This window comes from Hirundo rustica, chromosome 20 (assembly GCF_015227805.2).
Source record: "Hirundo rustica isolate bHirRus1 chromosome 20, bHirRus1.pri.v3, whole genome shotgun sequence".
In the NCBI taxonomy this organism is placed as follows: domain Eukaryota; kingdom Metazoa; phylum Chordata; class Aves; order Passeriformes; family Hirundinidae; genus Hirundo; species Hirundo rustica.
Genome location: NC_053469.1, coordinates 9,617,667 through 9,643,397, shown reverse-complemented (window position 1 = coordinate 9,643,397; position 25,731 = coordinate 9,617,667). Strand labels below are relative to the sequence as shown.

Here is a 25,731-nt window from a genome sequence, read left to right as displayed (position 1 = left end):
GGGGGAAGAACCTTTCCCTGCTCTGCAGCCTGAGCCTCCCCTGGCCCAGCTCCAGCTGTTCCCTCAGATCCTGTCACAGAGCAGAGATGGGAGCTGCCCCCTCATGAGGAGGCTCCAGACAGTTCCTATGAAGGGTGAACAACCCTTTATTTTAGGAATTAGTGGGAGGACTCCATCCTGCAGACTCTTCCCCAGCCATGCTGTGTTTGTAGGTGATCCAGGAAGGGTTCCAGCTCTGGAAGGCATTGTAAGAAAACATTACCTGGTGCGTAAGAAAATTGTAGGACGTGGGTGGTGCTTGCCAGTGAGAAGTGTGTGAAATGAGGGGAATCGTGCTCTGTTAGTCCAGGCAGTAATTCCAGTTCCTTGAGCTGCAGTGCAGAGTCCAGAGAAGTGGAATGGCTGATCCATATGACTGCCTTCTGTTTTGTCTCCTGGAGAGCTGCTTTGGTCCTGGGAGAGACAGGAACAGATCTGCTGGGATCTTCCAAGTGACCCACCATAGCTCAGGTTATTCTGAGGGCTGAAACAGATGGGTGAGTGTGGGGAGCCTGACCTCAGTTATAAATAACAGCCAGAACTTCAGATTATGTGCCCAGAAACGACAGACGTTGATTTCTAGAGCCTGCTCAGTCTGCAGAAGTCAAGCTTACATCATCTGGCTTCTTCGGAAAGCATCTCAGCCTTGATCCACTCTGGATATGGCATCCTACACATTCCCAGTGGAAACTGGTCCATGGTGCCAAACATAAGGCTTTTATCCACCCTGGTGCCCCCAGCTCTCCAGCACAGCCCTCAGGGCTCTGCCAGCCAGAGCTTTTGCTCCCTGACAGCCTCTGTGCTCATTTCTGGTGCCGTTCGAAGCTCTCCAGCCTTGCAGGAGTGGAAAGGAATTGATTCTTTCTATTTTCATCCCTGCCTTCAGTTCTGGAAAGTAGGACAGGGAACCAGCTCACGATTCCTGGCACCGCACAGCAGCGTCGAGGCAGCAGCGGGAACACAAAAATCTGTGAGCAGATCACAGAGATGTTCCAGCATTGCTGCAGAGCTGGGATCACATTTCCTAGATTAGCATTGCCTCTCCTGAGCTGAGTTAGTTTTTAGAATTCTAACTTGAAATTTAGACCTGCTGGTTGCTGATGGAAATGGTGCTGAGAATCTGCTTGGGAGCTGTGGGGGCTGAACTGTGAGACAACCTTTGGCGTGCTGGAAACGCGTGCTGAGAAATAGAAAGAGTTTTTCTGCATCTTTCTTTTAATTCTCTGAGTCTGCCTTTGGGGTTTATATTCAGAAGCTGTCATCCATCTCCAAGTGGAGTTCTGCTACCTTCCTATGAGTATTTGAACCAGAGGCTCTCTGAAGTGGCTGGAGCCTTCCCCAGGGTTGTCTGCCTTACAAAGTAATCTCTGTCATGTGCCCTCTTCAAAATGCTGCCCACAGCAACTGGGCAGATTGTGCGTCATGGCTTCAACTTGAGGTGGCACTGGGGAATAGGAGAGGCTGTGCTTCTGGATCTTTCTGTATCTGTTCTCCTGCTCCGTTCCAGCAGGTGTTCCTCGACTGTAAGAGGAGTGGTTGTGAAAAGGAGAGAAGGAATTCAGTGGGAACGCTGTGGTCACTGAGTGAGGCTGGCAGGAGGGGAGGTTTAATCAGCACCGGTGCCGGAATGACGTTTTTCTTAAAGACACGATAGATCCCAAGTGTTAGAAGCTCAAACAGCCCCAGGATAAAGCTTCAGTTCCTCTGTGGGCTTCAGCAGCATTGAAAAGGTGCCAGGAATTGTTGTGAGGGAGCGTTGAGGATTTGCTTTGTCACGGCGCTGATCAAACGTCAGAAGTTTCAATTGGAGACCCCTCGCTAAGCTCCCTGATTCCAGGACAAGTGTTTATCTGATCTGGGGCCCTGTGAAGCTTCAGTAACACCCTGGTTTTATTCAAGCTGAGGATCTCATTTACCTCTCCTCCTCCCTTGTCCCTTAGAAAAAGCCCTTAAGAAAGGTGGTCAAGGATAATCTCAACTCTTGGAAAGAGCTCCCCAGAGGCTATTTTGTGGATTTGTGTGGGTAAAATGGCAGTTTGCACTATTTTACTCCAATTGCTCTTATTTTGTAGAACAGAAAACCTTTGGCAGGCCTGTTTTTCATGGCAGCTCATCCACAGGGTCTCTGTGTGGCACAAAACCCTTTTACAGGTTTTTTAACTAAATTTCACCTGGATGTGAAGCTCTGCAATACCCTGCTGTGGAGGCACCAGTAGATTGTTATTTAACATATTTAATTTCTCTCTGGTCACCAATGACCTGTGTCAGGAGAGGTTTAGGTTGAAATGAGGGAAAGGTTCTTCCCCCAGAGGGTGCTGGGCACTGCCCAGGCTCCCCAGGGAATGGGCACGGCCCCGAGGCTGCCAGAGCTCCAGGAGCCTTTGGACAGCGCTGCCAGGGATGCCCAGGGTGGGGTTGGTGGGGGTCTGTGCAGGGACAGGGGCTGGGCTGGGTGATCCTGTGGGTCCCTGCAGCTCAGGAGATTCTCAGAGTATTCTGTGATTGCATTTTGGGGGTGACCTGTTGGGTGACTGAAGTTTTAAAAGCTGAACCAGGAAACATCTTATTTTGAGATTTCAAAGGCACTGGAGAGTCCAGAGCTCACCTCCAAGGTTCTTTGTTCCCTACAGCATCCTGGTCTCTTGGGTCTGCATGATGGTGCAGGATCCAAAGAGGAAAACCCCATTCAGCTTGGTAGTGCTGCACACATCCCTTGGTTGTGCAGGGCTTCCCCAGTCACCTCAGGTTTATTTCTCCAGCCAAGGCTGCTTTCTTGGCCCAGGAACCCGCAGGAGACAAGGCTGGCAGGGCTGGGGAGGCTTCCTGGGGCCTGGCCCTTGGCTTCCTTGCACAGGAGCTTCGATGTAAAATCACAGACAGTGAAAGCTGAACCTTGGTGCAGGGTAGGGCTGCGGCGATGAATGTGTGTTACAGTTTGGGGGTTGTATGTTTAGTTCTTACACATGCTTTTAGAGATTTCTTCTGTTGTAACTGAAAGGGATTTTTACTACACAGGACCTTACATCAGTTACTTGTGGCTGTGGATTTGGATATTCGTGTTGATTTTGTGAAACTTTCTCCTGATTTAGAATCCCAGAATTGTTTGGGTTGGAGGGGACCTTAAATCTCATCCTGTCCCAGCCCTGCCATGGCAGGGACACCTCCCACTGTCCCAGGCTGCTCCAAGCCCCAGTGTCCAACCTGGCCTTGGGCACTGCCAGGGATCCAGGGGCAGCCACAGCTGCTCTGGGCACCCTGTGCCAGGCCCTGCCCACCCTGCCAGGGAACAATTCCTGCCCAATCTCCCATCCAGCCCTGCCCTCTGGCAGTGGGAGCCATTCCCTGTGTCCTGTCCCTCCAGGCCCTTATAAATAGTCTGTCTCCACATTTCTTGGAGGCCCCCTTCAGGTATAGCTTTTTCTAAATCAAAAGTTACCTATGATGGAGCAAGCTTTGTCTGGATTGTCTACCAGCAGATAATTCAATTTGCCAGGCAATCCATAGTATTCACAGATTGAAATAAATATCCATAGGAGAATATTTTCTGACTGAATTCTCATGAAAATCACTTTCAAAAGGGCTTTTTGTAAATCAGCTCTTGAGTTTCACAGTTGAATAGGAAGAAAAGCTTTAACCAGAACCCAGCCTTGGAAGATTAGCAAGGCTAGGTAATGGTTTGAAATATTTAAAGGGATTATAGGAAATACAGCGCTGCAGAGTGACTGTAAGCTCTTGGTGAGGGAATTACAGTGGCTGTGGAGCAAGTGGTGCTCTGATAACACCTCAGACTCAGGATGGACGGAGCACTCAGCTCTGTGCTGGCACCAGCAGTAGCAGAGCTGAGATCCTGCCTGGCCACATCCTGCTTTTGAAACAGGAATTAATCATTCTAAAGTAAGGAAATACAGCCCCTTGGGATGTGGTGTTTAGGACTTGCCCTGCCACGGATGCAGAGGCTGCAGATCTGTGGAGTAATTGAACATTAGATAAGCACAGGGGAAATTAGTGGTTTTCTGGTGGATCTAATATCCATTAATGGGATGGGGCAATTGAGAGGCGTTCCATGAGTTTTTTATTCCATTATCAGTCTCAGTGAAGGTGGAGACAATAGAAGATGGTGAAACTCACACTCTAGCAACAGAAACCAAAATTCTCTTTGTTACAAGGCTTTTAAAAAGTTTTTTAGCCAATAGGCCAATGCTCAAAGCCTACAAGCACCCACTTAAGCCAGGCAATGAACACTACACATAGACCTTACAACAATTTCTCAGAAATTTCTCTGTAGCAGGTGGAGGAGCAGACTGTCACAGCAGACAGGAGAGATCTGGGGGTTTGGGGTGCTGAGAGAGCCTGAGTGGGTCTCACTGGGATAGAGTTGATCCAGAAACAGCCAGGAAGTTGAGAGGTTTGTGGCAGATGAGGCGGGGACTGGTGAGGTGGAATAGTGCTGAGGGAAGTGCTCTCCAACACCATTTGAGAAACAGAAATGCTTTGTCCAGAAATATTTTACCCTGCACAAAAATGTCCTGGGGAGTTCATCAGAAAAGGAGAGTGAGTGGCAGGAGGAGGAGGAGAAATAGTAATTTCCTTTGTAAAATATCTCACCTGAACATCCTGCTCTGGGCCAGGGTTATGAGGTGACATCTGCAGTGGTGTCTGTGGGAGCTGGAGGGGTTTGGGGCTTTGGGAGAATGGCACTGATGCACCTGCAGCCCCAAGCAGCTTTTGAAATGGAGATTTACTCAGTTTTTTAGACCTGTAAGGTCAGTTTTCTGGCCTGAAAACTCGTGCATAAGCTCAGGAGAGTGGGCTTTTGTGTGCTTCAGGGACATTTTTAAAGGTGAACTCAGTCAGCTCCCTGACCTGGGCAGACCCCACAGCTCCAGACTCACTCCAAGAGCCCCTGTAGTGCCTGTTCAGGTGCTCTGTGACTTTCCTGAGTGCTCTCCCAGCCTGGGCAGGGAGCAGGGGCTGTGTTCCCTGGCAGCTTGGGGAGCTCTGAGCAGACCTATCCTGGCAGCCAAGTGTTCAATCCACAGCTCTGCTGCTCGTTACTGTGATTAACTGTGATTAACTGAGCTGGCTGCACTCGCTGCTACTGCTGTTCCTAATCATGAGGAAGGATTAATTCAACTTCCTCACCAACTAAACCAAGCTCAGCTCCATCCCCAGCACGAGAGGTCCAAAAGCTGCGTTTGCTTTACAGGCAATTAACGATCCTCGCCTAATTTAGGAACCTGCTGGTGTTGTTTGATCCGGCTGGGCTCCGACTCGCTGCCTTCTTGAAGATTTTTCTCCCAGCCTTAAATTGAAACTGCCTGGTGCTGTGCCAGCAGGAGGGGTGTTTGCAGGGCTGGGTGCTCTGAGAGACTGTAAAATCCAGGATGTGCCACAGGGGTGAGCACAGCAGACGTTTCCAGCTGGGAAGGCTGTCTAGCCCTGGGTGACGGTGGCACCCTGGAAATGAGAGGATTTTGCTTGTGCAGATGTCTGGGAAGTGTTCCTGGCTGTTCTGGCACTGTGGTTGGGAAGGACTGGCGTTCCCAGGGAAGGGGGGCAGAAGGCTCTGGGAGAAGCAGTGCCCAGGCTGTCCCTGGCTCAGGAGTGAGGGGCACTGCTGGGGGCTGCATCCCCAGAGGAGAGGAACCCGCTGTGTTCTCCAGGTCAGTCCAGTTCCTGCCCAAACCCTCACTGCCAATTCCAAGCTTTCCTTGAATTGCTAAGGTTGGAAAAGTCCCCCAAGATTATCAAGTCCAGCCATTCCCCCAGTACCACCATGTCAGCAGTAACCCATGCCCCAGGTGCCACATCCACGCATTTTTCAAACCCTTCCAGGGATGATGATTCCACCACTGCCTTGGGCAACCTGTACCAGTGCTTGCTCTCCCTTGCAGTGAAGGTTTTCCTAATATCCAACTAAACTTACCCTGGCACAGCCTGAGGCTGTTCCCTCATGTCCTGTCACTTCTTACCTGGGAGAAGAGACTGAGCCCCACCTTGAATTTCTTACAAAGTGCAGCAGAACAGGAGGGATAAGGGACTGCTGAGTCACAGCCCCGATTCTGCACTGAGGTACCCACCCTGTACCTGCCCTTCTGCCTCCATCTCCTCCAGACACACTTGGAATAACTGTTTCCCTTCAATCCCTCTTATTTTGCTCCTAGCCCAAGGGCTCATTCCTCTTGTCCCTCATCCTCCCTGCCCAAGCTATCCCTGTCCTCTCCCAGATCCCTTGGCTTCCTTGTTGTCTCCAGTGCTGCTCCTTCCCATGCCCTGCTGCTGTGTGGGAGTGAGAATAAAGGGGCTTGGAAACCTGAAGGATGAATTTTTCCTGTTGGTTTTCAGTTCTCCCCAGCTGCCCTGAATTTGGGGAGAGCTGCTCCTGCCGCCCTGCACACTGAGGGTCAGGTCTGCTGTCGATGGAGGGATGTGATTTGTATTGACTTCTCCCTCAGAAGGATGGACAAGTCCCTTTTAAAGGAAAACATTGCCTTTTTGTGAAAAGATATCTGGCATATGTAATAGAAAACTCGGTGGAAATTTCAGTTCTGAGCTTGATGTTCCTTGGACGTTGCCATGACTGCGACAGAGTGACTGAGTGACTCATCCCGTTCTGGGGAGCAGCTTTGCTTGTTGTACAAAGTCACCAGGGAAATAATTCTCCCCATCTATACATACCAAGGCTGTAAGGTCTGCTCCAGCAAACAAGACAAATAATATTTCCCGGTAATAGGAGCAGCCAACTGGAAAATGAGACCAATAGGTTCTATTCTTAGTTCCGTCATTAACCTTGGACATATTTTGTAGCTTAGCTGGAGCTCTCCTTAGCTGCCTGTAAAGCAGAAAAAGTTATAAATACAGGAGATGGTTTTAGTAAGTAATTAAAATTCTGATGCTTAAGTGCTTCAGAAGTGTAAAATGTTCACAGCACCTCCTGAAACTGCTGAAGGAAAGTCCTGCTGTGGTGCTGCAGGTTTAGGTGAAGCCTGTGAGCTGGGTATAGCAAATGTGCTCTGGGTGCAAATTATCTCCTTTAGCAATGGCCATCAGTCTCTGTTTTTGTTAAGAATTCCCTGTTTCCCTGAATTCTCCCCGTGGTTGGGGTAGTTTTCTGTATCTGCATGCAGCGCCTGCGGGGAATCCCAGAGCCTCGGAGCTTGGTGGTGTTGGAGTGGCAATGAGTTGTGTGGTTGGATTATGATCAGATTCTGTTGTGTTTTGGACAGAGGGAAGCATTTTAGATCCCGTCAGGTTCCAGGATAAGGCAGGAGGCTGGGGGCTTTCCTGCTGTCCTCCCCACACTGGTGGCAGTGGGCATGGACACTGTGCCTGCTCTTGGGGCAAGGAAGAGGCACTTCCAAGGGTTTACCCTGGTCACTGAGGAGATGTTGATGTGGCATCTTCAGGAACTGGCAGTCATGGCTATGGGGCAGAACTGGCACAGGCTGCCCAGAGAGGTGGGGGATGCCCCTGGATCTCTGGAAGTGTCCAAGGCCAGGTCGGATTTGGGCTCTGAGCAACCTGGGACAGTGGAAGTTGTCCCTGCTCCTTGCAGGGGTTGGACTGGATGGGCTTTAAAGGTCTTTTCCATCCCAAACCCTGCCATGAAATTCCTGAAATAACCTTGCTAACTCTTTCTGTGCTCTACTACAAGTGACCCTTGTGGGGGAAGCCTCCTGTTTGCTCTTCCCCTTTTCTCATAAAGGACTTAAAATATATCAGTGCTTCATAGACAGCATTTCACAGTGCAGGAGAGTTTGCTGCATTGGATTCCGTTTTTAAGGCAGGATGTATAAATGACTCAGGTGAGCATCCTGACCTGTTTTGATGCCTCCATGGCCCTGTGTTTGAAAGGTGCATCCTGAAGTGCCTGCTCCTGTGGGAACAGTGTGTTTGTCCAGGATCCCAGGTAACCTGGCTGCTGCTCGTTTTGCTTGTTAACCTTGGAGAACTTTTGTTGTGCCAGTTTTGGGGGTTTTTTTTTATGTCCTCCTGAGCTGTTTTGACCTTGAGTTATTTGTCTGGGGGAGAACATTTAATGATTGCTCTGTTAGCGCTTAATGCATTTAAATAACTCTTTTCCTTATTTAGTAAAACACCTGTAGAGCTTTGAGAATAAATCTGCCTTTTCCATGTCTGTCACTTTTTGATATTGCAAGGATTCGTCTTCTGCTACCCCTCTTGTCAGGAATTACTGATTGATCATGTTGGAGAGATGCTTGTCAGTTTGGAGATACATTTGCCTATTGGAATATTAGTTTCTATTGATGTGGATCCTGCTGGAAAAACAGCTGGGAGCACATCTGTGCCTTCAAACATTAATTACCAGGCAAACATGATTTGAGGGGAAGAGCAATTTCTTCGGTAGTTTGTTTTGATTCTGCAGGTGTTTAGGGGGTGTATTTATCCCCCCTTTTTTTCCCCCCAAATATTTTAAATTGGCTGCTGTAAACCATTCACCAGGATCGGGGAAGGATCTGTTTGAATACAGATTTGAACCTTTTTGAGCCTTCAGCACCTACAAAAGGTGCAGCACCCACTGAGAAGCGAGAGTAGTTAGAGGTGCAGTGCAGAGAGAAATTGAGGAGAGCTGAAAATGCAATTTGCCATGTTTCCCCAAATAATCAGTTTGGGTTTTTTTCTTTCTTTTTTTTCTTTTTTTTCCCAAAGCAAGTTAAATCCTGCCTGTTGTGGGGTTGTTTTGTTTTCTTGTTTTTCCAAATTAAAGTTAAACAAGGTAGGAGAAACCAAGACAAATGATCAGTCAGCACACATTACAAACTACAGCTGCAAACCCTTGACTCGGTGGGGCTCAACTTCAGGGAACATCTTAAAAAAGTTTGGAAGTCTCCATGTGGATGCTCTGCTTTCAGTACATCCTGCCTGAATGTTTCTTTTTTTTTTCCCTTTCTCTCCCAGGTTGTGACCAGACTTATTCACTTGCTGGGCGAGAAGATTCTTGGCAGCCTGCAGCAGGGAGGTGAGACTCATTCCTGGATTATTCCCATTGATGCTGGGCCTTCCTTGAAGCCAGACTTACATCCTTAAGTTTGGAAATAGGCAGTGCATACTTGGAAAGGAAATTCATTGCTAAATTTCAGCCTGGAGAAGAGAAGGCTCCAAGGAGAGCTCAGAGCCCTGCCAGGGCCTAAAGGGGCTCCAGGAGAGCTGGAGAGGGACTGGGGACAAGGGCTGGAGGGACAGGACACAGGGAATGGCTCCCACTGCCAGAGGGCAGGGCTGGATGGGAGATTGGGCAGGAATTGTTCCCTGGGAGATGCTGAGGCCCTGGCACAGGGTGCCCAGAGCAGCTGTGGCTGCCCCTGGATCCCTGGCAGTGCCCAAGGCCAGGCTGGACACTGGGGCTGGGAGCAGCCTGGGACAGTGGGAGGTGTCCCTGCCATGGCAGGGGTGGGACAGGATGGGATTTAATGTCCCTTCCAGCCCAAATCAGTCTGGGATTCTGTGGTCTGTTAGAGCTGTAGGCACAAGTGCATGATGATTTTATTCTGGCTGTGCACACGTGTTGGTTTTGGCGGAGCATGGCCAACTGGGTGTGGGAATGGAATGATTTGCTACTGAAATGCAGAAGTGTTGCTGCTTGCGTGCAGTGAAATTTCCCTGGAGTTTCTCACAAGAGCAGCGTAAAGGGAGCATTGGAAATAGCAGCTGCAATGGGCTGGGATCAGAGCCTTGTGCTGAGCAGCAGCAGCACAGACTGCTTGAAAATGCCTGGATTTCTAGTATTTTAATAAATTGTCTGGAGGAAATGGCCTGCCATGGGTTGGTTCTGAAGTTTTGTGTTTGTGGCAGCACCAACACAAAGTCTCTTTACTGACTGAAGGGAGTAGGAGGAAATTCTCCCAATTTTCTTGAGCAGCATTTGAAAGCAAACAGATGCCCATTAACTACCGAGGGTGTTGTGGGACTCTTTGATGCTGACGATTGTTTGGGTTTGGTTTTGTTTTGTTTTGCTTTGTTTAGCGGGTTTAAATTACTTCTGTTACTGGTTTTGCCAAATTCCAAGGTGGCAGAAAATGAAGGTCACTCACTTTCCTGTTCCAGAGCAGTCTGGGGAAGGGAATCTGCTCTTTCTTCACCTGCTCAGCTTTCTGGGCACAACCACTTGTGATAATTGTACTTAAACTTCTGTGCCTGCTGAAATGCCTCTGTGGCTCAGGGCAGAGCCTGGGAAACAGGGCAAAATGGTGGAAACAGAAAGTGGGAGGAAAATTAATGAGAGTAACAAGAGCTCAATCCGAGAATCACCACTGAAGTTCTGAGGAGGGAAGGGCCTGTGGAGATGAAGGGGTTGAGCTGTGATGTGTAACCCGTTTGAACCTACAGATTTCTTCTTGAAGATCACCAGAAGGAGGGGAGAAACTATTTCATGTTCTGTGCAGAGCTGTTTTAGAAGATTTGAAATTAATAACTTAATTGCTGAATATATTTCAAAACAGAGTTTATCTGATACTTCTTTGTGTCCTGCAGTGGTCTGTCACCCTGGCATTGAGCCTTTGAATGGATATGCACAGGGGATATCAAGTATTTCCACATGCCCAGCTCAGGAATTCATCTTGATGGTACATCTTATGCCTTTGCTGGGTGAAATGAGATAAGCAGGATGTGAAATCCCAACTTAGATGCAATTTTCTTTTGTGTTCTCGGAGCTGACTTGACAGGCATTAGCAGCAGAGTGAGATTTTCTGAGAAGGCTCAGCTAAAGAGAAGAAAGAGTATCAGAACAGGAACAGTAGAACATTGACCTTTACCTGCTCTAAGCTTTCTGAGAAGATCTTAATCTTCCTCACATGCATTGCAGATTTCTCTGAAAAACTGCTTTTCCTCTGCTTTTACTCACCAAATTATATTAGAGATTGTTCCCAGGTACTTTGCAGCTACTCCAGAGGTCCCATATTTTAATACTCCTAAGCCCATATCTGTAAAGCTCTGCATCATGCAGAGAAGGGAGGGCAGGTCGAGATGCACGTTTTCTATGGGAGCTTTGTTGAAACAGAGCAAGCTTCCTTGCTTAGGAATACCATAAGAAAAGGATTGTTAAGTTTTGGAGTATTTTAATACTGACAACAGGTTTGGGGGTTTTGTTCATTAAGCTAAATTTTGTTCACTAAGCTCCTCTTGTGAGCTAAATCAGTTCCAAAGTTGTGGTAGATTTTAAGTGCTTTGTTATCTTTGTCTTCCTGGGTCAGGTAAATCCATGTCTCATTTAACGTATTGCTGGCTTATTTATAGCGCTGCCTAACTTCAACCCACATATGCTGTACTAGCAGCCAAAAATGATGGAAACTGATCTTCATCCTCTTAAATGAAACGTGTGGGAACTCTGCTCTCACACGCTGCGGAGGTTTGTGTTACATTTCTCTGACACGGAGCAGCTCGGTGACACGGTGACGCTTTCCCTCCTGCCTGAAGGTGACATTCCATTTCTCGCAGCCTGGCTGACTGATGGCAGGTGTTTTCTCTGTGGACAGGTCATCCTCTTGGACTGCACAGCTCCAGCAGCAAGTGGGACGCAGGGAATCCTGCCAGCAACCTCTCCACGGTGGCCATCATGCCGGTGTCCGAGGAGGTGCCGCTGACAGCCTTCACCCTGGAGCTCAAGCACGCCCTCAGTGCTGTGGGTGAGTGTTCCCTGCTGCCATCACAGCAGACAAACCCTGCTGGTCATTTTAGGGTGGAGTGGCCAGCTACTGACGCCTGTCAGAGGGGGGTTCATGCTGTGTTAGGGGGCAGCGGTGCCTGGGGATGCTCACAAGGGGAGGAGGTTTTGGAGAGATTCCTGTGGCCTTATAAAAAAGGAGGGAGATGGACTTTTTATATGGCCAAATCCCCACAGGACAGTGGGGAATGGTTATAAACTCGGGTCAGAGATTAGGGAGATATTCTTGTGAGGGTGGGCAGGCCTTGGCACAGGATGCCCAGAGAAGCTGTGGCTGCCCCTGGATCCCTGGCAGTGTCCAAGGCCAGGCTGGAACAGCCTGGGATAGTGGAAGGTGAACATGGACAGGTAATCTTTAAAGTCCTTTCCAACTCAAACCATTCTGTGATTCTGCAGCAGTGGTCAGGATCAGCCTTCTTCATGCTTCTTGCTTCTCTATTCCCATCCTTAATGTGCATTTAATTATAGTGGAAAACTTCTTTGTCTTAATGACTTGGAAATACTCTGATCCTTGTCCTGGCTGCCCTCAGCTCCCCACAGTCACTCCAGGAGGCACATCCCACACCAGGACTCCGTTCCCACGGCACTGGGAGTCTGATTCTCTCCAGCTCATTGGTGAGAGCCCTTCAGGCCTCCTCAGCTGGAAAGCTTCATCCAGCAAAGGGTTTCTTAGGCACTTTCCTTGTGTTGTGGCTGTACATGAGTGGTAAGCATGAGGCTTGGTAGAAGAGGCTTGTGGAGAAGATCCAGATTGGCACTGGAAATCCAAAGTTTAGTCTGAGATCATTGTCCCGTTCGTTGCCAGCTTGTTTGTCTGTCTCATGCCCACAAAACCATGTGTTCAGCTCACAGTTGAGTCATTAATTGCTTTATCCATGGGTGAAGTTGCTTGTGCAAATTCCAGTTCCTCACAAAACCCATGTATTCAATTCAGAATTCATTTTGTGTTCATTAGTGGTGTTTGACATTTCCTGAGTATCCTCTTCTCATCCTCAAATGCTGTTACAGATCTCTTGAGCAAATCTCCTGTAGTCCTTTGAGAAATTATCAGTCTGCTCTCTCATGGCTTATTTAAAAGTACAGGTTATGGGATGCTTGAGGTGTAACCATTTACATTTATTGGTAATTTTCTTTCTGACTTCTGGTGTCTGGAGCTGACATTCCTGTTTGTGCTTAAAAATGTTCTGGGTGAACAGGCACTGGAAAAAGCGGGTGGTCCTTAAGCTCTTTAACCTCTGAAGCCTGAATTTGTGTGCAACTGCTTGAGCTTTTTAACCTTCTGAAGCCTGAATGTGTGTGCGACTTACGGTGGAGACTTGTTACGGTGAGAACTGATTTGTGGGTGTTCGAAGATTCCTCTTATTTTGGAGCTGGCAGAAAAATGTTCCATCCATAATGGAGCTGTGTTGCTGATGGGGACTCCTTAGGGATCACTGCCAGCTTGTTTTGATGTGTGACAACACGGAGGGCCTGTAAATAAAACAAACAGAAGCTTAAGTAGGTATGATTTATTAAAGAAATATGGGTATTGATCTAGTATCGATACCCAACTGTGACGGACAAAAACTCTCTAACAGTTTAAAGTTAGAAAGTGTATGTTTATTACGGCCGGGCAGCACGCGGGATAGTTCCCTAATTCGCACTGCGAAATTCACAGGTAATTACAAAGTCTTTTATTTACAAAAGTTTTGAATATCCAAAATACAAATGCATATTCATACCCCTGTCACCTCCCATTCCTCGCTTCGTATGCTAATTGGCAAGAAGGCTATTAAGCATGCGTACTTTGTTTCTTAAAATGAGTCGGGGGTCTATTTTGGGGAGGGGTCACCTAAAATGAGGAAGTAAGATGAGTCTTCCTCGTCCTGACCTTTCTACCTTTTCAATGCATTCGTGACAAATGATTCCTTGGTAGAACTTACAGTTTCCTGTGTTCAATGGGTCCTTTAAGCAGGAAATCTGCAGCTATCTTATGTCCTATTTACCACATTCTGTTTTTCATGACAAGGACAACTACATAAACATAAACCTGACAAGAAATGAGTTACAAGATCCGGGGTAGCTTATCTAAGATCCGGCTTCTGTTAACTGCGAACAAAGATTACCTATCTACTTCAGCTAGTTCAGCAACTTATTATCTTAACTTTCCTAAAAAAAAATCCTTAGTTCCTCAAAATTAACGTCTCAGGTAGATGGACTGTTCAGAATAAAAATACCCATTTGGGCTGAAAGCAGCAGGCAGGTGCCAGAGGGGGCTTTGGTGGGGTCACTCGGCCTTTCCTCCTTCGCCCTTTTCCTTTCCCCGGGCTGGCGCCTGCGCGGCGCTCGGCAGCTCGAGATGCTTCTGTACGCCCTTGGCACCTGAAGCTGCTGCCAAAAGGGAGCAGACGGCTGCAGTGGGAAGAGGAAAGTGTTGTGGGAAAACACAGGGAGCCGTCTGGTGCCAAGCACCGCTGGCACAGGAGCTGCCCGGCCTCGCAGCCGCCGCGCCCGGCCCGAGCTCCCTGGGCCCCACGGAGCTCCCAGGCGCTGCCGGACCTCTGCGAAGCTGTGCTGGGCTCTTGGCAGCCTGCAGTTGTTCTTTCTTTATTTAACAGAAGCAACGTTTTCTTTTCTTCCTCGTTATTTTTTATCTTGTAGCTGTTGTATTTCCTCCTCTACCCTCTGGCTGAGGGTTGTTTGGGTGTTCCTCCTCAGCGCCTCACAAAGTGCTGGGAGCCACGTGCGGGTGCTGCTTTGCTTTCAGGGAAGGGGCTGGCTTTTGGAAGGATTTTTTTATTTTTTCTTCTGACTTCCTGCAAGCAAAAAATGAACTGAGTAGCGAAGTGAAATTTTGATTTGTTTTCAGGTTGTTTTCCCATTCACCTGCACATTTAGCATGAGGGAAACCGTTGCCCAGAGCAGCTGTGGCTGCCCCTGGATCCCTGGCAGTGCCCAAGGCCAGGCTGGACACGGCTTGGAGCAGCCGGGGGTAGTGGAAGGTGTCCGTGCCCATGGCAGAGGTGGGATGAGATGAGTTTTAAGGGCCTTTCCAGCCCAAACCATTCCATGATTCCATGTGGAAAGGTTTGCACTGGGGCCTTGCTGAGCAGCTGCTGCCACCTGAGCCATTTCCTGAGCTCCATCAGCGCCTGGGCTTTGGGTGTGACCTGGGGTCAGACCTGCCCTGGGTTTATGGAAGTGGGAGCTGTTAATGTGCTTGGCAAGACTTAATTGAAAATCTTCTCTGAAAGGAACTCTCAGTTTGGAAAATTGCTTTGAAGATTTGCTGCTATTCACATCTTTTTGGGTTGTGGGGTTTTTTTTTCCCTTGAACCAGCCTTTTTTCTGATTGTAAGTTAAATGGCATCATCTGATTACAATACTTGACTTAACATTTAATCCATACTTAACATTTGATCCATGTAATTTCATTGCTCAGGGCTTCAAATATGTTTCAGAGCTGTGGAGAGCAGCGGCTTTTGGCTTTCTTTTCAACTTAATATATTTATTACAGAAAATTCCATTCCCTTCCTGTTAATATGAGCTTAGCTGGATGTTGCAGTGATGCCTTGAATTCCCCTGCTGCAGGTTGGAGATATGAGAGTAGAGGGAATTAGGAGGTGCAGGCAGGAACACTGAGACCATTGCAAGAATCACCAGCTGCTGCAGCTCTGGGAAGGAGCCAGGCCTTGGGATGCAGGCTGGATTGTTAACACAATATATCACTTAAGAGGTTCCCCTTTTCATGGAATTGGCAGGAAGGCTGTGGGCAGTGCTTGGAGTTGGAGCTGGTTGCAGATGAGTCTATTCGACAGGATTTGGGGGCTTGTTTTGCTCATTTTTAGCTCCTTATGTATTATTAAAGGGATATAAAAGTAATGACAACTAGAAAATCTCAGTCTAGTCGTGAATATTTACTTTCCACAAAAACTGGAAATGTATTCAGAATCTTCCTTCCCCAGGAAAAAAAATCCACTTTTGCCTGTAATAAGACAGACTTAGTGGCTTCACTGCTTAATTTTTTTTTTTTTTTTTTTTTGGGTAGGTTTAATTAAATTTTTTTCAATTTTTTTTTTTTGTTTTAAATTTGTAATGGGAAGAGCTCAGGTGAGCAGCCTGCTCTCCATCAGGGGTGCATTCTGCACACAGGGAGCCACCAGCGTATGGGACCACCTACAGCTTTCCCCACCCCATTTGTGCTGGGTTTTTTGACGTTTGGTGTTTCTGTGGTTTATGATAATTCACATATTGTTTCCAGACAGTGTGATTGGGTCCCAGTTAAATGCTAAGAGATGTTTGTGCTTCCATGGGGCTTCCAATCCCAGAGTGGTTTGGGTTGGAAGGGACATTAAAGCCCATCCATCCCACCCCTGCCATGGCAGGGACACCTCCCACTGGCTGCTCCAAGCCCCCATCCAGCCTGGCTTTGGGCACTGCCAGGGATCCAGGGGCAGCCACAGCTGCTCTGGGCACCCTGTGCCAGGCCCTGCCCACCCTGCCAGGGAACAATTCCTGCCCAATCTCCCATCCAGCCCTGCCCTCTGGCAGTGGGAGCCATTCCCTGTGTCCTGTCCCTCCAGCCCTTGTCCCCAGTCCCTCTCCAGCTCTCCTGGAGCCCCTTTATGCCCTGGAAGGCCACAGTGAGGTTACCCCAAAACTCCTCCAGGTGAACACTCCCAGCTGTCCCAGCCTTTCCTCCCAGCAGAGGGGCTCCATCCCTTTGGAACTCTCCAGCAGCTCCAGGTCCCTCCTGTGCTGGCCCAGGGCTGGGGCAGCTCTGCTGCTGTCATGAGCTGTGTGATGAAAGATTTATTCAGGAGCTGGCAGCAGCAGCTGGACCTGCCTTGAGACAGAGATGGAATGGAAGATGCTCTGAGCTCCGTGGGCAGAGCAGAAGGTCCTGCAGAGCACAGTGACCCCGAGGCTGCAGCCCTGCTGTCCCCTGCCTGTGCTGCAGGCTCTGGTGTGACAGCTCTTCCTCTGAATCTGGGGCTCCAGGGAAGGAGGCTGGGGAATATCTGACTTCCAGAAAGCAGGAGCAGAATTTTCCAGCTCTGAACTGGAATGCCAGGAAGGGGGCAGGTTTTTCTGTCATGCAATTCATCATGCTGAGGAATTCTGGTCAGCGTTCATAATGTCTATTTTTATTAATTCTTTTCCTCTTAATCCTGATAGAGTTGAGAGCATCTTTTGATGAGAAGTTCTTCTGCACTATTCAGATTTTTCAAAAGTATTTGCCTGACTGTTTTCTTGTTCCTTTACTGAGACCAGCTAAAAGACACCACATGGCTGTGCAAATTCTGGTTCTATGTGGGAGCCCTCTGATCTCATAGAATTTCAAACTGAAGTAGGGAGGGATTCAAATCCAACATATGTGTCTCTCTCATTCCTTTCTGCCCTTTAAATTTTCCTTCTTTTCAGTTCTAAAAATGTATAATGTATTGGAGAGCGCGCTGAAAAATCTCTGCTAATAATTTATTGGAGTTTTTAATTACAGTTCTGCCTGTCTTTATACACAGATTAGATTTAAATGTGAAATGTTCACTGTGGTGCCTGAACCCTGGCACAATTTAGTATTTTTTTGCTGGGCAAGATCCTCGGACATCCAGCTCATTTATCAGTTATGTGACTTTGCCACATAATTTTGTAGACTTTTATTAGGCCAAAAGTAAATTCCCTTTTAATGGAGTCCAAGCAAGTAAATTTGCTCTGCTAAAATTTTCCCACAGTGCATTTTGTACTGGCCTTGTCTTTTGATGTAGATGTGTTTTTCAGGTGAAGTGGATTTGAAACTGTTTCTGACCCTCAGAAATTACTCTCTGCCCTCTGGGCTGCTCATTTCTCGAGGCAACTTTTGCGCCGTGTTTTATTTATGAGACTTAGAACTAGGACAGCTGTACTCCTGCTCCTGCATATCTTAGGAAACTGGTGTTTTGTGGAAAAAAATGACCAGAGTGAGTTTCTTGCTCACTGGCAAGAAAGGGAGGTTTTATGTCTCATGTGATGTTTTTTCCCTCTCTGGGGCAGGAGGTTGGAAGCTTTGCTGCAGCTCTTCTCTTCAGTGCCCTTGTTTGTTAGCAGAGAAAATGAACCAGACCTCTGGTATTTGCCAGCTTTCCCTTCCCTCCTCTTTCATGGAATTCTTAGTTCTGTACTGAAGAACAGATGGCTCTGGAGTACAGCTTTAGGTGCTCCAGGAGGTTTTCCCAGAAACCACCATCCCTGGGTCTGGGGTGAGGCCACTGCCTGCAGTTCTGTCACCTGAAGCACAGAAAACCTGGGCTTCAGGATCCCGGAGCTCTTGGCTGACAGAAGAATCCCCCAGGCTGCTGAAAGTCACCACCTCGGGCTCGAGAAATCCAAAAGGTTGAGAAAGCTGCGGATTGCTGGAGGCTGCGGGAATGGCACCGAGTTTTACTTGCTCTGATAACTCCTCCCCAGCAATCTGCTGCTGGCTGCTGTCGGAGACACACACGGGCCTTGGAGAAATGCTTCGTGTTACCTCACATCACCTCTGCTGTTCTCCACTTGGAGCTGTTCTGATGCTACTGACAGAGCACTGAGGGGTGCAGGGATGTGTCCCTGATGCCAGCTCCGGCTGGAAGCTGCCGTGAGGCTGATGCCAGCTTTGGAGAGGGGGTGGTTAGAGCAGTGTGACCGTGACAAAGCACTTTAAGGATGTACTGACACCTTGGCCTGGCCACTGCTGCCTACAGGTGTGGCTGCTTGAGAGCTGTGGATTTGAATCATCACGGAATCATGGAGTGGTTTAGGTTGGAAAGGACCTGAAAGCCCATCTCACCCACCCCCGGCCGTGGACAGGACACCTTCCAGTATCCCAGCTTGCTCCAAGCCTGTCCAACCTGGCCTTGAACCTCCAGGATGGGAAAGATATTTTTTCATTACTTCGGTTGCTTGCGGCAGTTTAGTTGAAATAACACTTTTGTTGGTTCTGTTTTCTCAGCTCACATATGTTGGTGTTCTTGGTCGCGTTAATGGAGGGGTTTTAATGGCTGATTAATTGGGAGCGTGCTAGAAACTGGGAGTGCAGAGCAGATGGTTGTTATTTCTGAGACAAAACAAGTTGGTTCTGTTGGAAGCATCACCGTGTTCCGTGCCGGGGATGAGTGAAGGTCTGGGAATCCTTGTCCCGTGTCCCTGGCATGTGGAGGGATGGGGTGCTGGGCAGGCTCCTGGCACAACCAGGCTCTGTCTGGGCACCCTTGTTTGCGTCCTGTTCTGTCAACTGCTGCTTTCCCACATCAGAAATGAGGCTGGATATGATTTTAAGTCTCTCCAAGGCTCTTCTGGTGCTTGCTGGGCACGTGTTGTCCACAGTCAAGGTACCTGTGGCTGAAGGGGCACAGAGATGCACCCCAGCCCTACAAACTCTGCCTCTCCCCTTGGCTGAAGGCTGTTCTGGCTGCAGCTCACTGGCTTTGATGGTGTCCCTTGGGTGTAGTGGTGTCCCCCAGGGGACGTCACCAGGGGCTGATGCTGCTGGGTCGCAGTGCCCGGGGTAGGGGGGTAACAGGCAGAGGTGCCCACGCTGTTCCCCTGCTGTTGTCTCTCTTACTTAGCGTTTTTACTGCGTCCCTCAGCTCGTTTGGCATTCCAGGCTGTTTGTCTTTGCCTACCAAACTTCCACCACTGCCAGAAAGCTTTGGAAGCCACGTATCCTGGAATACAATTTTAACCCACCTATCTTTTCTATTTAACTGAGAGCTCTGACACGTTAATGAACACTGATGATCACTGTGCTGCTGAATGCTTGCAGAATTGCCCTGCACTCTGTGCCTTGCAGTTCTGTCCTGTGCAGTGCCGTCAGGATTCCCTCTGGGAGACTTCTCTTATCCCCCTGTGCCATTTCAGAGCTATACCAGACCAACACTGACACCAGGTGAGCAGTGGGTCAGGTGAAAGAATCTGCCAGTGTTACAGGTATGGTGATAACGCCCTCCTCCAGCATTGGGGCTGTTCCCTGCTGCTGCTGGATGGCTCAAGGAGCAGCAGAGGGAGGAGGGAAGGGCAGGCTAAGCCCAGAGCTGCTCTGGGAATGCTGCTCATTCCCTCTGCTCGGGACTTGCTTTCATCGGAACCAACTTCCAGAACTTTAATTGAAGGATGGGGAAGTCAACTTCTGTTCTTGAGTCATCCTCCTCTCTGTGCTTTCCCACCAGCTTTATCTTTTGGTCTCTGCTTATGGGATATTTTTGTCCATTTCTGCTTGCTCTACGTTGATAATCAGTGTAGCAAGGAGCAAATGGTATTTGGGTATTAGAAAGTACAAGATGGAAAATGACACTTGGGAGCTTTTTCAAGTCTAAGACTAAAGTGAATTAAAGCAGAGTGAAGCCTTTGCTGCAGGACTTGAGCACTGACGGGGGAGATGAGTTGGCCCTGGGGGTCAGGACAGCCAGTTCTAGATCTGTACCTGTGGGTTTTGATTTTTGAGGGGTGAATTTGTGACCTTCTCCCATGTTGGTTGTTCACAGTTCCTTGATTTTTACTGAACGCATTATAACCTTGCCTTGAGACTCCTCCCATAATGAAGCATTTCGTTACTTAGTACATAAATTTCAGTTCTGTTGTTAATGAGACAGTGAAGGATTGCACAATGAAAACGTGCAAAGCAACTGCTCTGTCATGTTTTGCAAATGTGAATTTCTCTCGCAGTAAGAGACAGGTAATATTTTCTCTAGGTGTGCAGTTATTCCCTTAAGTTTTCTTTTCCTTGCATTTTTTTATTTTAGCTGCAGTCACTCTGCAACCTCCATCACATATGACACGAATTGCTGCTGCAATAGAATTGCTAATAAGAAAATTAAACTAAAGTGCCTGTAAGAAGCTTTATGTGCACCAAAATTCAGCTCAGATCTAAGGCTGTAGCCAGATGTGTCTATGTAAGCAGTGGAGTTTGACTGTGCCCTACAGATTTGGGAATGCTTTTGGGGTTCCTGTTGGCATGTTGAGTAAGGAGTAGTAAAACTGCAGAGATCTTGAGGATTCACCTGGGAATTTGGCTCAATGCAAGATGAACAGTTCTGGATCTTGGAAGGTCAGGGGAACAGCTTTTTTCTCGGAAAACAGGATCCTGGCCTTCTTGTGGCTGTAAAGGTCTGTGACGTTTTTAATGCTGAGTTGGTGAAAATGCAGCTGCAGGAGGAGCTGTCCCCAGAGCCAGGTCGGATGGGGCTTGGAGCAGCCTGGTCCTGTGGAACGTGTCCCTTAAGGGACCTTAAATAAAACCCACCCCCTGCCATGGGCAGGGACACCTTCCACTGTCCCTGGGTGCTCCAAGCCCCATCCAGCCTGGTTTTGGACACTGCCAGGGATCCAGGGGCAGCCTCAGCTCCTCTCCAGGAGCTCGCATTTCGGTGTTCACAGATGAAATTCCTTGTTCCCCCAGGTCCTGCCCTGCTGCTCACCAGTGACAACATCAAACAGCGCCTGGGCTCTGCTGCTCTCGACAGGTACCTGCCCTCATCACTGCTCAGGGAAATGCAGAGACACACTGGACTGTTCTTATAAACACACAGGGTTTGGGAACAAAATCCTGTCTTCTAACATACGCTGGGCCTTCTGCTCCAGGTGTTAGAGACAAGAATGTGTCAAGAGTATTTGGTGCAGGTGCGGGTGGGTTTTTCCCACAGTTGCTTTCTCACTTGTGAAATTGGAAAAGCTGAATTGCTGTGAGTGTGCTCATGCTTAGGGATGCTGTGGAAGCGTTACTGAAGTGATGCATCACTGTATCCTCCTGCCTTGGTATTTGTCTAACGGTATAAATCCCGGAGAAACAGAGCCAGCAGGAGCTTGGAGCTGGGAGCAGGTCCTGGCTGAGCCTCTCTCTCCCTGTGTAAGATTCCCCTCTCTTCTCTCGGGAGCTGTGATACACCAGCAGTTGAATTCTCTGTTGTGTCTGTCCGCAGCATCCACGAGTACAGGCTGACCAGCTGGCTGGGCCAGCAGGAGGACATCCACAGGATTGTGCTGTACCAGGCTGACAGCACCCTGACCCCCTGGACCCAGCGCTGCATCCGCCAGGCCGACTGCATCCTCATCGTGGGGCTGGGGGACCAGGAGCCCACTGTGGGAGAGGTGTGGGAGCCGCTCCCTCCCCTCTTGGCGCTGGGAGCAGCCCAGGGCAAAGCAGGTTGCTTTACACTCACGTATTTTCCTGGGTGTAACGCCCAGTGAGGCATAAATAATGAAATATTCCTGAGAAATGCCTGTTAGGAATAGCAAAAGAATTGCGTGAGAATCCTCTGAAATGGCAAGTTTTATGTGGGAGTACTTCCAGCAAAGTTCTATTCCTCTAAAGAGGCATTTTGGCCAACGGTAAATCAAAAATTGCTTTGAAGCTTTGTGTTTCTGCCCAGAATTTCTTTGGGTCTCCACACAGAGGGAGAAATTCTTTTCTGCCTGGATGAAATTCATGGTGTGTGCTTAGGAGAAAGTAGATCTAAATTACAGTGTATGAATTATTTATTGTATTTTATTACAGATCTTAAGCTGTAATTTTTTTCCCCCCTTACTATCTATTTTTATGGTTTCATATTTTATTACCAAAGTCCTCTGACCAGATAAAGATTCTTCAAGAAATTTTAAAAAGGGGTCACAGGTGGGGTTTTTTAGGATGGTGAAGTGCTGAGTGTGACCTGCAAAGAGCCTGGGCTGGTCCCTCGTGCAGCCTTTCGTGTGTGTCTCGTTGTGTGGGCTCAGCCTGCGTGGATGTGGGAGGCAGGAAGCACAGGCAGAACAAGCTGCCAGCAGTTGCCTAAAACAACAACAAGAAAAAAAGCAAAATCAGAAATGCAAGGAGGAAAAAAAAAAAAGTGTGCTGATGGGAAGGGAAAAAGGAAAACACTGAATATTTGTGGGCTGGAGTCTGACTTGGGCAGCATCTCACGTTGCAGGAGCAGTGCCTGCCTGTGCTGTGCTTTTAATGGCCTGGTTTAAGTCAGAACCGTTCAGGTTTGACTCCTTGGCTGGTTTTAGGCTTCTGTGTGCTGTGTAAGCCCAGAGTTAACAGTGGTGTTGTCTGTATCGATCATGTTTGGGGGCTGTGAGTGTGCAGAGTTGGATTGAGGTGGGAATAGGGCTGTGGGGTGTGTGTGGATGTATTTCACCCTGAGTCTGGAGCAGCCAGAACTTACTGTCCTTTCCTTGGGTGTCCATAACTGCTGTAGCTGGAGAGGATGCTGGAGAACACGGCAGTGAGAGCCCAGAAGCAGCTGATCCTGCTCCATAAGGAGGATGGGCCTCTCCCTTCCCGCACCGTGGAGTGGCTCAACATGAGGAGCTGGTGCTCTGCTCACCTCCACATCCACTGTCCACGCAGAGTCTTCTCCAAAAGGAGTCTGCCCAAGCTGGTAAGAGATCCCTGGTTTGGTGGCTGATCCCTTGCTGTCCCTCACTTGATCTGTGATCTGTGTATCACAGGGGATCTGGGATAATGATAGTCACCATGTTCTTACACACAGTGTTCTCTTTAAACCTGTTTGGCCTCACTTGGATTCAGGGAACAGGGATAAGGGGGCCAGGTTTTCCTTATGGGTGCAGACTTGGCTTTTTGATATCCTGAAAGAGTAATCACTGTCTCAGAGTCCCAGTGAAAGGTATGTACAGGCCATGGAATCCTTTTTGTTAGAAGCATCCCTGTGCTTCCCAAAGCTGTGCTAAACATGAGGCAGAGGCAGCCTGGGATGCTTCCCAAGGCCTTCAGATCCTTGTCAAGGAAGAGAAAGAGCTCTAAAGGGAATTCTGTACTACCCCCAGCAGCTATAAAAGACTGAGAGAGGCCACTGGAACTGTTTGGGTGGTTCACAACCCTCTGCTCCTTTGAAGAAGAGCTCTAACAGAATCACTGACAGCTTCAGGCTGGAAAGGACCACTGGAGCTCCTCCACTCCCACCTCCCTGCTCGACAGGGTCCCCTGGAGCAGTCACTAGGATTGTGTCCAGACAGGCTTGGAGTATCTCTAGTGAGGGAGACTTCAGAGCCTCTCTTGTCCCTGTCCAGTGCTCAGTCACTGCACAGGAAAGGAATCCTTCATCCTCTCCAGGTGGAACTCGTGGGTATCAGTTCCTGCCCCTTCCTCTGGTGCCATTGCTGGGCCCCACGGAGCAGAGCCTGGGCCCTGCCCTGAGCCCCCAGACACGGGGACACACAGGGGTGAGAGGGGCACACTGGGGCTGCTCAGTCCTGTCTTCTCCAGGCTGAGCAGCCCCAGCTCCCCCAGCATTCCCTCACAAGAGAGAAGCTCCATTCTCCTCATCTTTGCAGCAGCTTTTAGCAGGCTGCTCTTGGCCCTGCCCTGCCCGTGCAGTGACTGTGCCTGGCTCTCCTCTGCAGGTGGAGATGTACGAGCGAGTGTTCCAGAAAGCTCCAGACCGTCACTCGGACTTCTCGCGCCTGGCCCGGGTCCTGACGGGCAACGCCATCGCGCTGGTGCTGGGCGGCGGAGGCGCCAGGTAGGGCATTGTCCTGGGCATCCTGGCCGGGCTGGACGGGCTCTGAGCGGCCTGGCCTGGGCAAGGGCACTCTGCCCGTGGCAAGGACACTGCCCGTGGCAAGGACACTGCCCTTGGCAAGGACACTGCCCGTGGCAAGGACACTGCCCGTGGCAAGGGCACCCTGCCCGTGGCAAGGACACTGCCCTTGGCAAGGACACTGCCCGTGGCAAGGGCACTCTGCCCGTGGCAAGGACACCCTGCCCGTGGCAAGGGCACTCTGCCCGTGGCAAGGGCACCCTGCCCATGGCAAGGACACCCTGCCCGTGGCAAGGACACTGCCAGTGGCAAGGGCGCCCTGCCCGTGGCAAGGGCACCCTGCCCATGGCAAGGGCACCCTGCCCATGGCAAGGGCACCCTGCCCGTGGCAAGGACACTGCCCGTGGCAAGGGCACTCTGCCCGTGGCAAGGGCACTCTGCCCGTGGCAAGGACACTGCCCGTGGCAAGGGCACTCTGCCCGTGGCAAGGACACTCTGCCCGTGGCAAGGACACTGCCCGTGGCAAGGGCACTCTGCCCGTGGCAAGGACACTCTGCCCGTGGCAAGGGCACTCTGCCCGTGGCAAGGACACTGCCCGTGGCAAGGACATCCTGCCCGTGGCAAGGACACTGCCCGTGGCAAGGACACCCTGCCTGTGGCAAGGACACCCTGCCCATGGCAAGGACACCCTGCCTGTGGCAAGGACACCCTGCCCATGGCAAGGGCACCCTGCCCGTGGCAAGGACACTGCCCGTGGCAAGGGCACTCTGCCCGTGGCAAGGGCACTCTGCCTGTGGCAAGTACACTGCCCATGGCAAGGACACTGCCCGTGGCAAGTACACTGCCCATGGCAAGGACACTGCCCGTGGCAAGGGCACTCTGCCCGTGGCAAGGACACTGCCCGTGGCAAGGGCACTCTGCCCGTGGCAAGGACACCCTGCCCATGGCAAGGACACTGCCCGTGGCAAGGACACCCTGCCCGTGGCAAGGACACTGCCCGTGGCAAGTACACTGCCCATGGCAAGGACACACTGCCCGTGGCAAGGGCACTCTGCCCGTGGCAAGGACACCCTGCCCATGGCAAGGACACCCTGCCCATGGCAAGGACACACTGCCCGTGGCAAGGGCACTCTGCCCGTGGCAAGGACACCCTGCCCGTGGCAAGGACACCCTGCCTGTGGCAAGGACACCCTGCCCGTGGCAAGGGCACCCTGCCCGTGGCAAGGACACTGCCCGTGGCAAGGACACTGCCCGTGGCAAGGACACTCTGCCCGTGGCAAGGACCCTGCCCGTGGCAAGGGCACCCTGCCCGTGGCAAGGACCCTGCCCGTGGCAAGGGCACCCTGCCCGTGGCAAGGACACTCTGCCCGTGGCAAGGACACTCTGCCCGTGGCAGGGGGTGCAGCAGGATGGGCTCCAAGGTCCCTCCCAGCCCAAACCACTCCAGGATTCAGTGCCAGTGCATCCACCGGATCCGAGAGCTGTCCCTGGGCTGGGGAGGATCCCTCAGGGATAACAGAGATCCTGGAGCACCAGCAC

At 49.9% G+C, this 25,731-nt stretch overlaps 1 protein-coding gene across 2 annotated transcripts in view; it reads left to right on the top strand.

The window, feature by feature from the left end:
• PNPLA7 (patatin like phospholipase domain containing 7) overlaps positions 1 to 25,731 on the top strand; it is a 125,620-nt gene that overhangs the window by 53,830 nt on the left and 46,059 nt on the right. For both annotated transcript variants that reach the window (XM_040083108.2, XM_040083107.2), the window contains exons 21-26: positions 8,959 to 9,019; positions 11,532 to 11,681; positions 21,111 to 21,174; positions 21,631 to 21,799; positions 22,891 to 23,073; positions 24,056 to 24,174. In XM_040083108.2, coding sequence (XP_039939042.1) covers positions 8,959 to 9,019; positions 11,532 to 11,681; positions 21,111 to 21,174; positions 21,631 to 21,799; positions 22,891 to 23,073; positions 24,056 to 24,174 — 746 coding nt within the window. The remainder of the gene's footprint in view (positions 1 to 8,958; positions 9,020 to 11,531; positions 11,682 to 21,110; positions 21,175 to 21,630; positions 21,800 to 22,890; positions 23,074 to 24,055; positions 24,175 to 25,731) is intronic.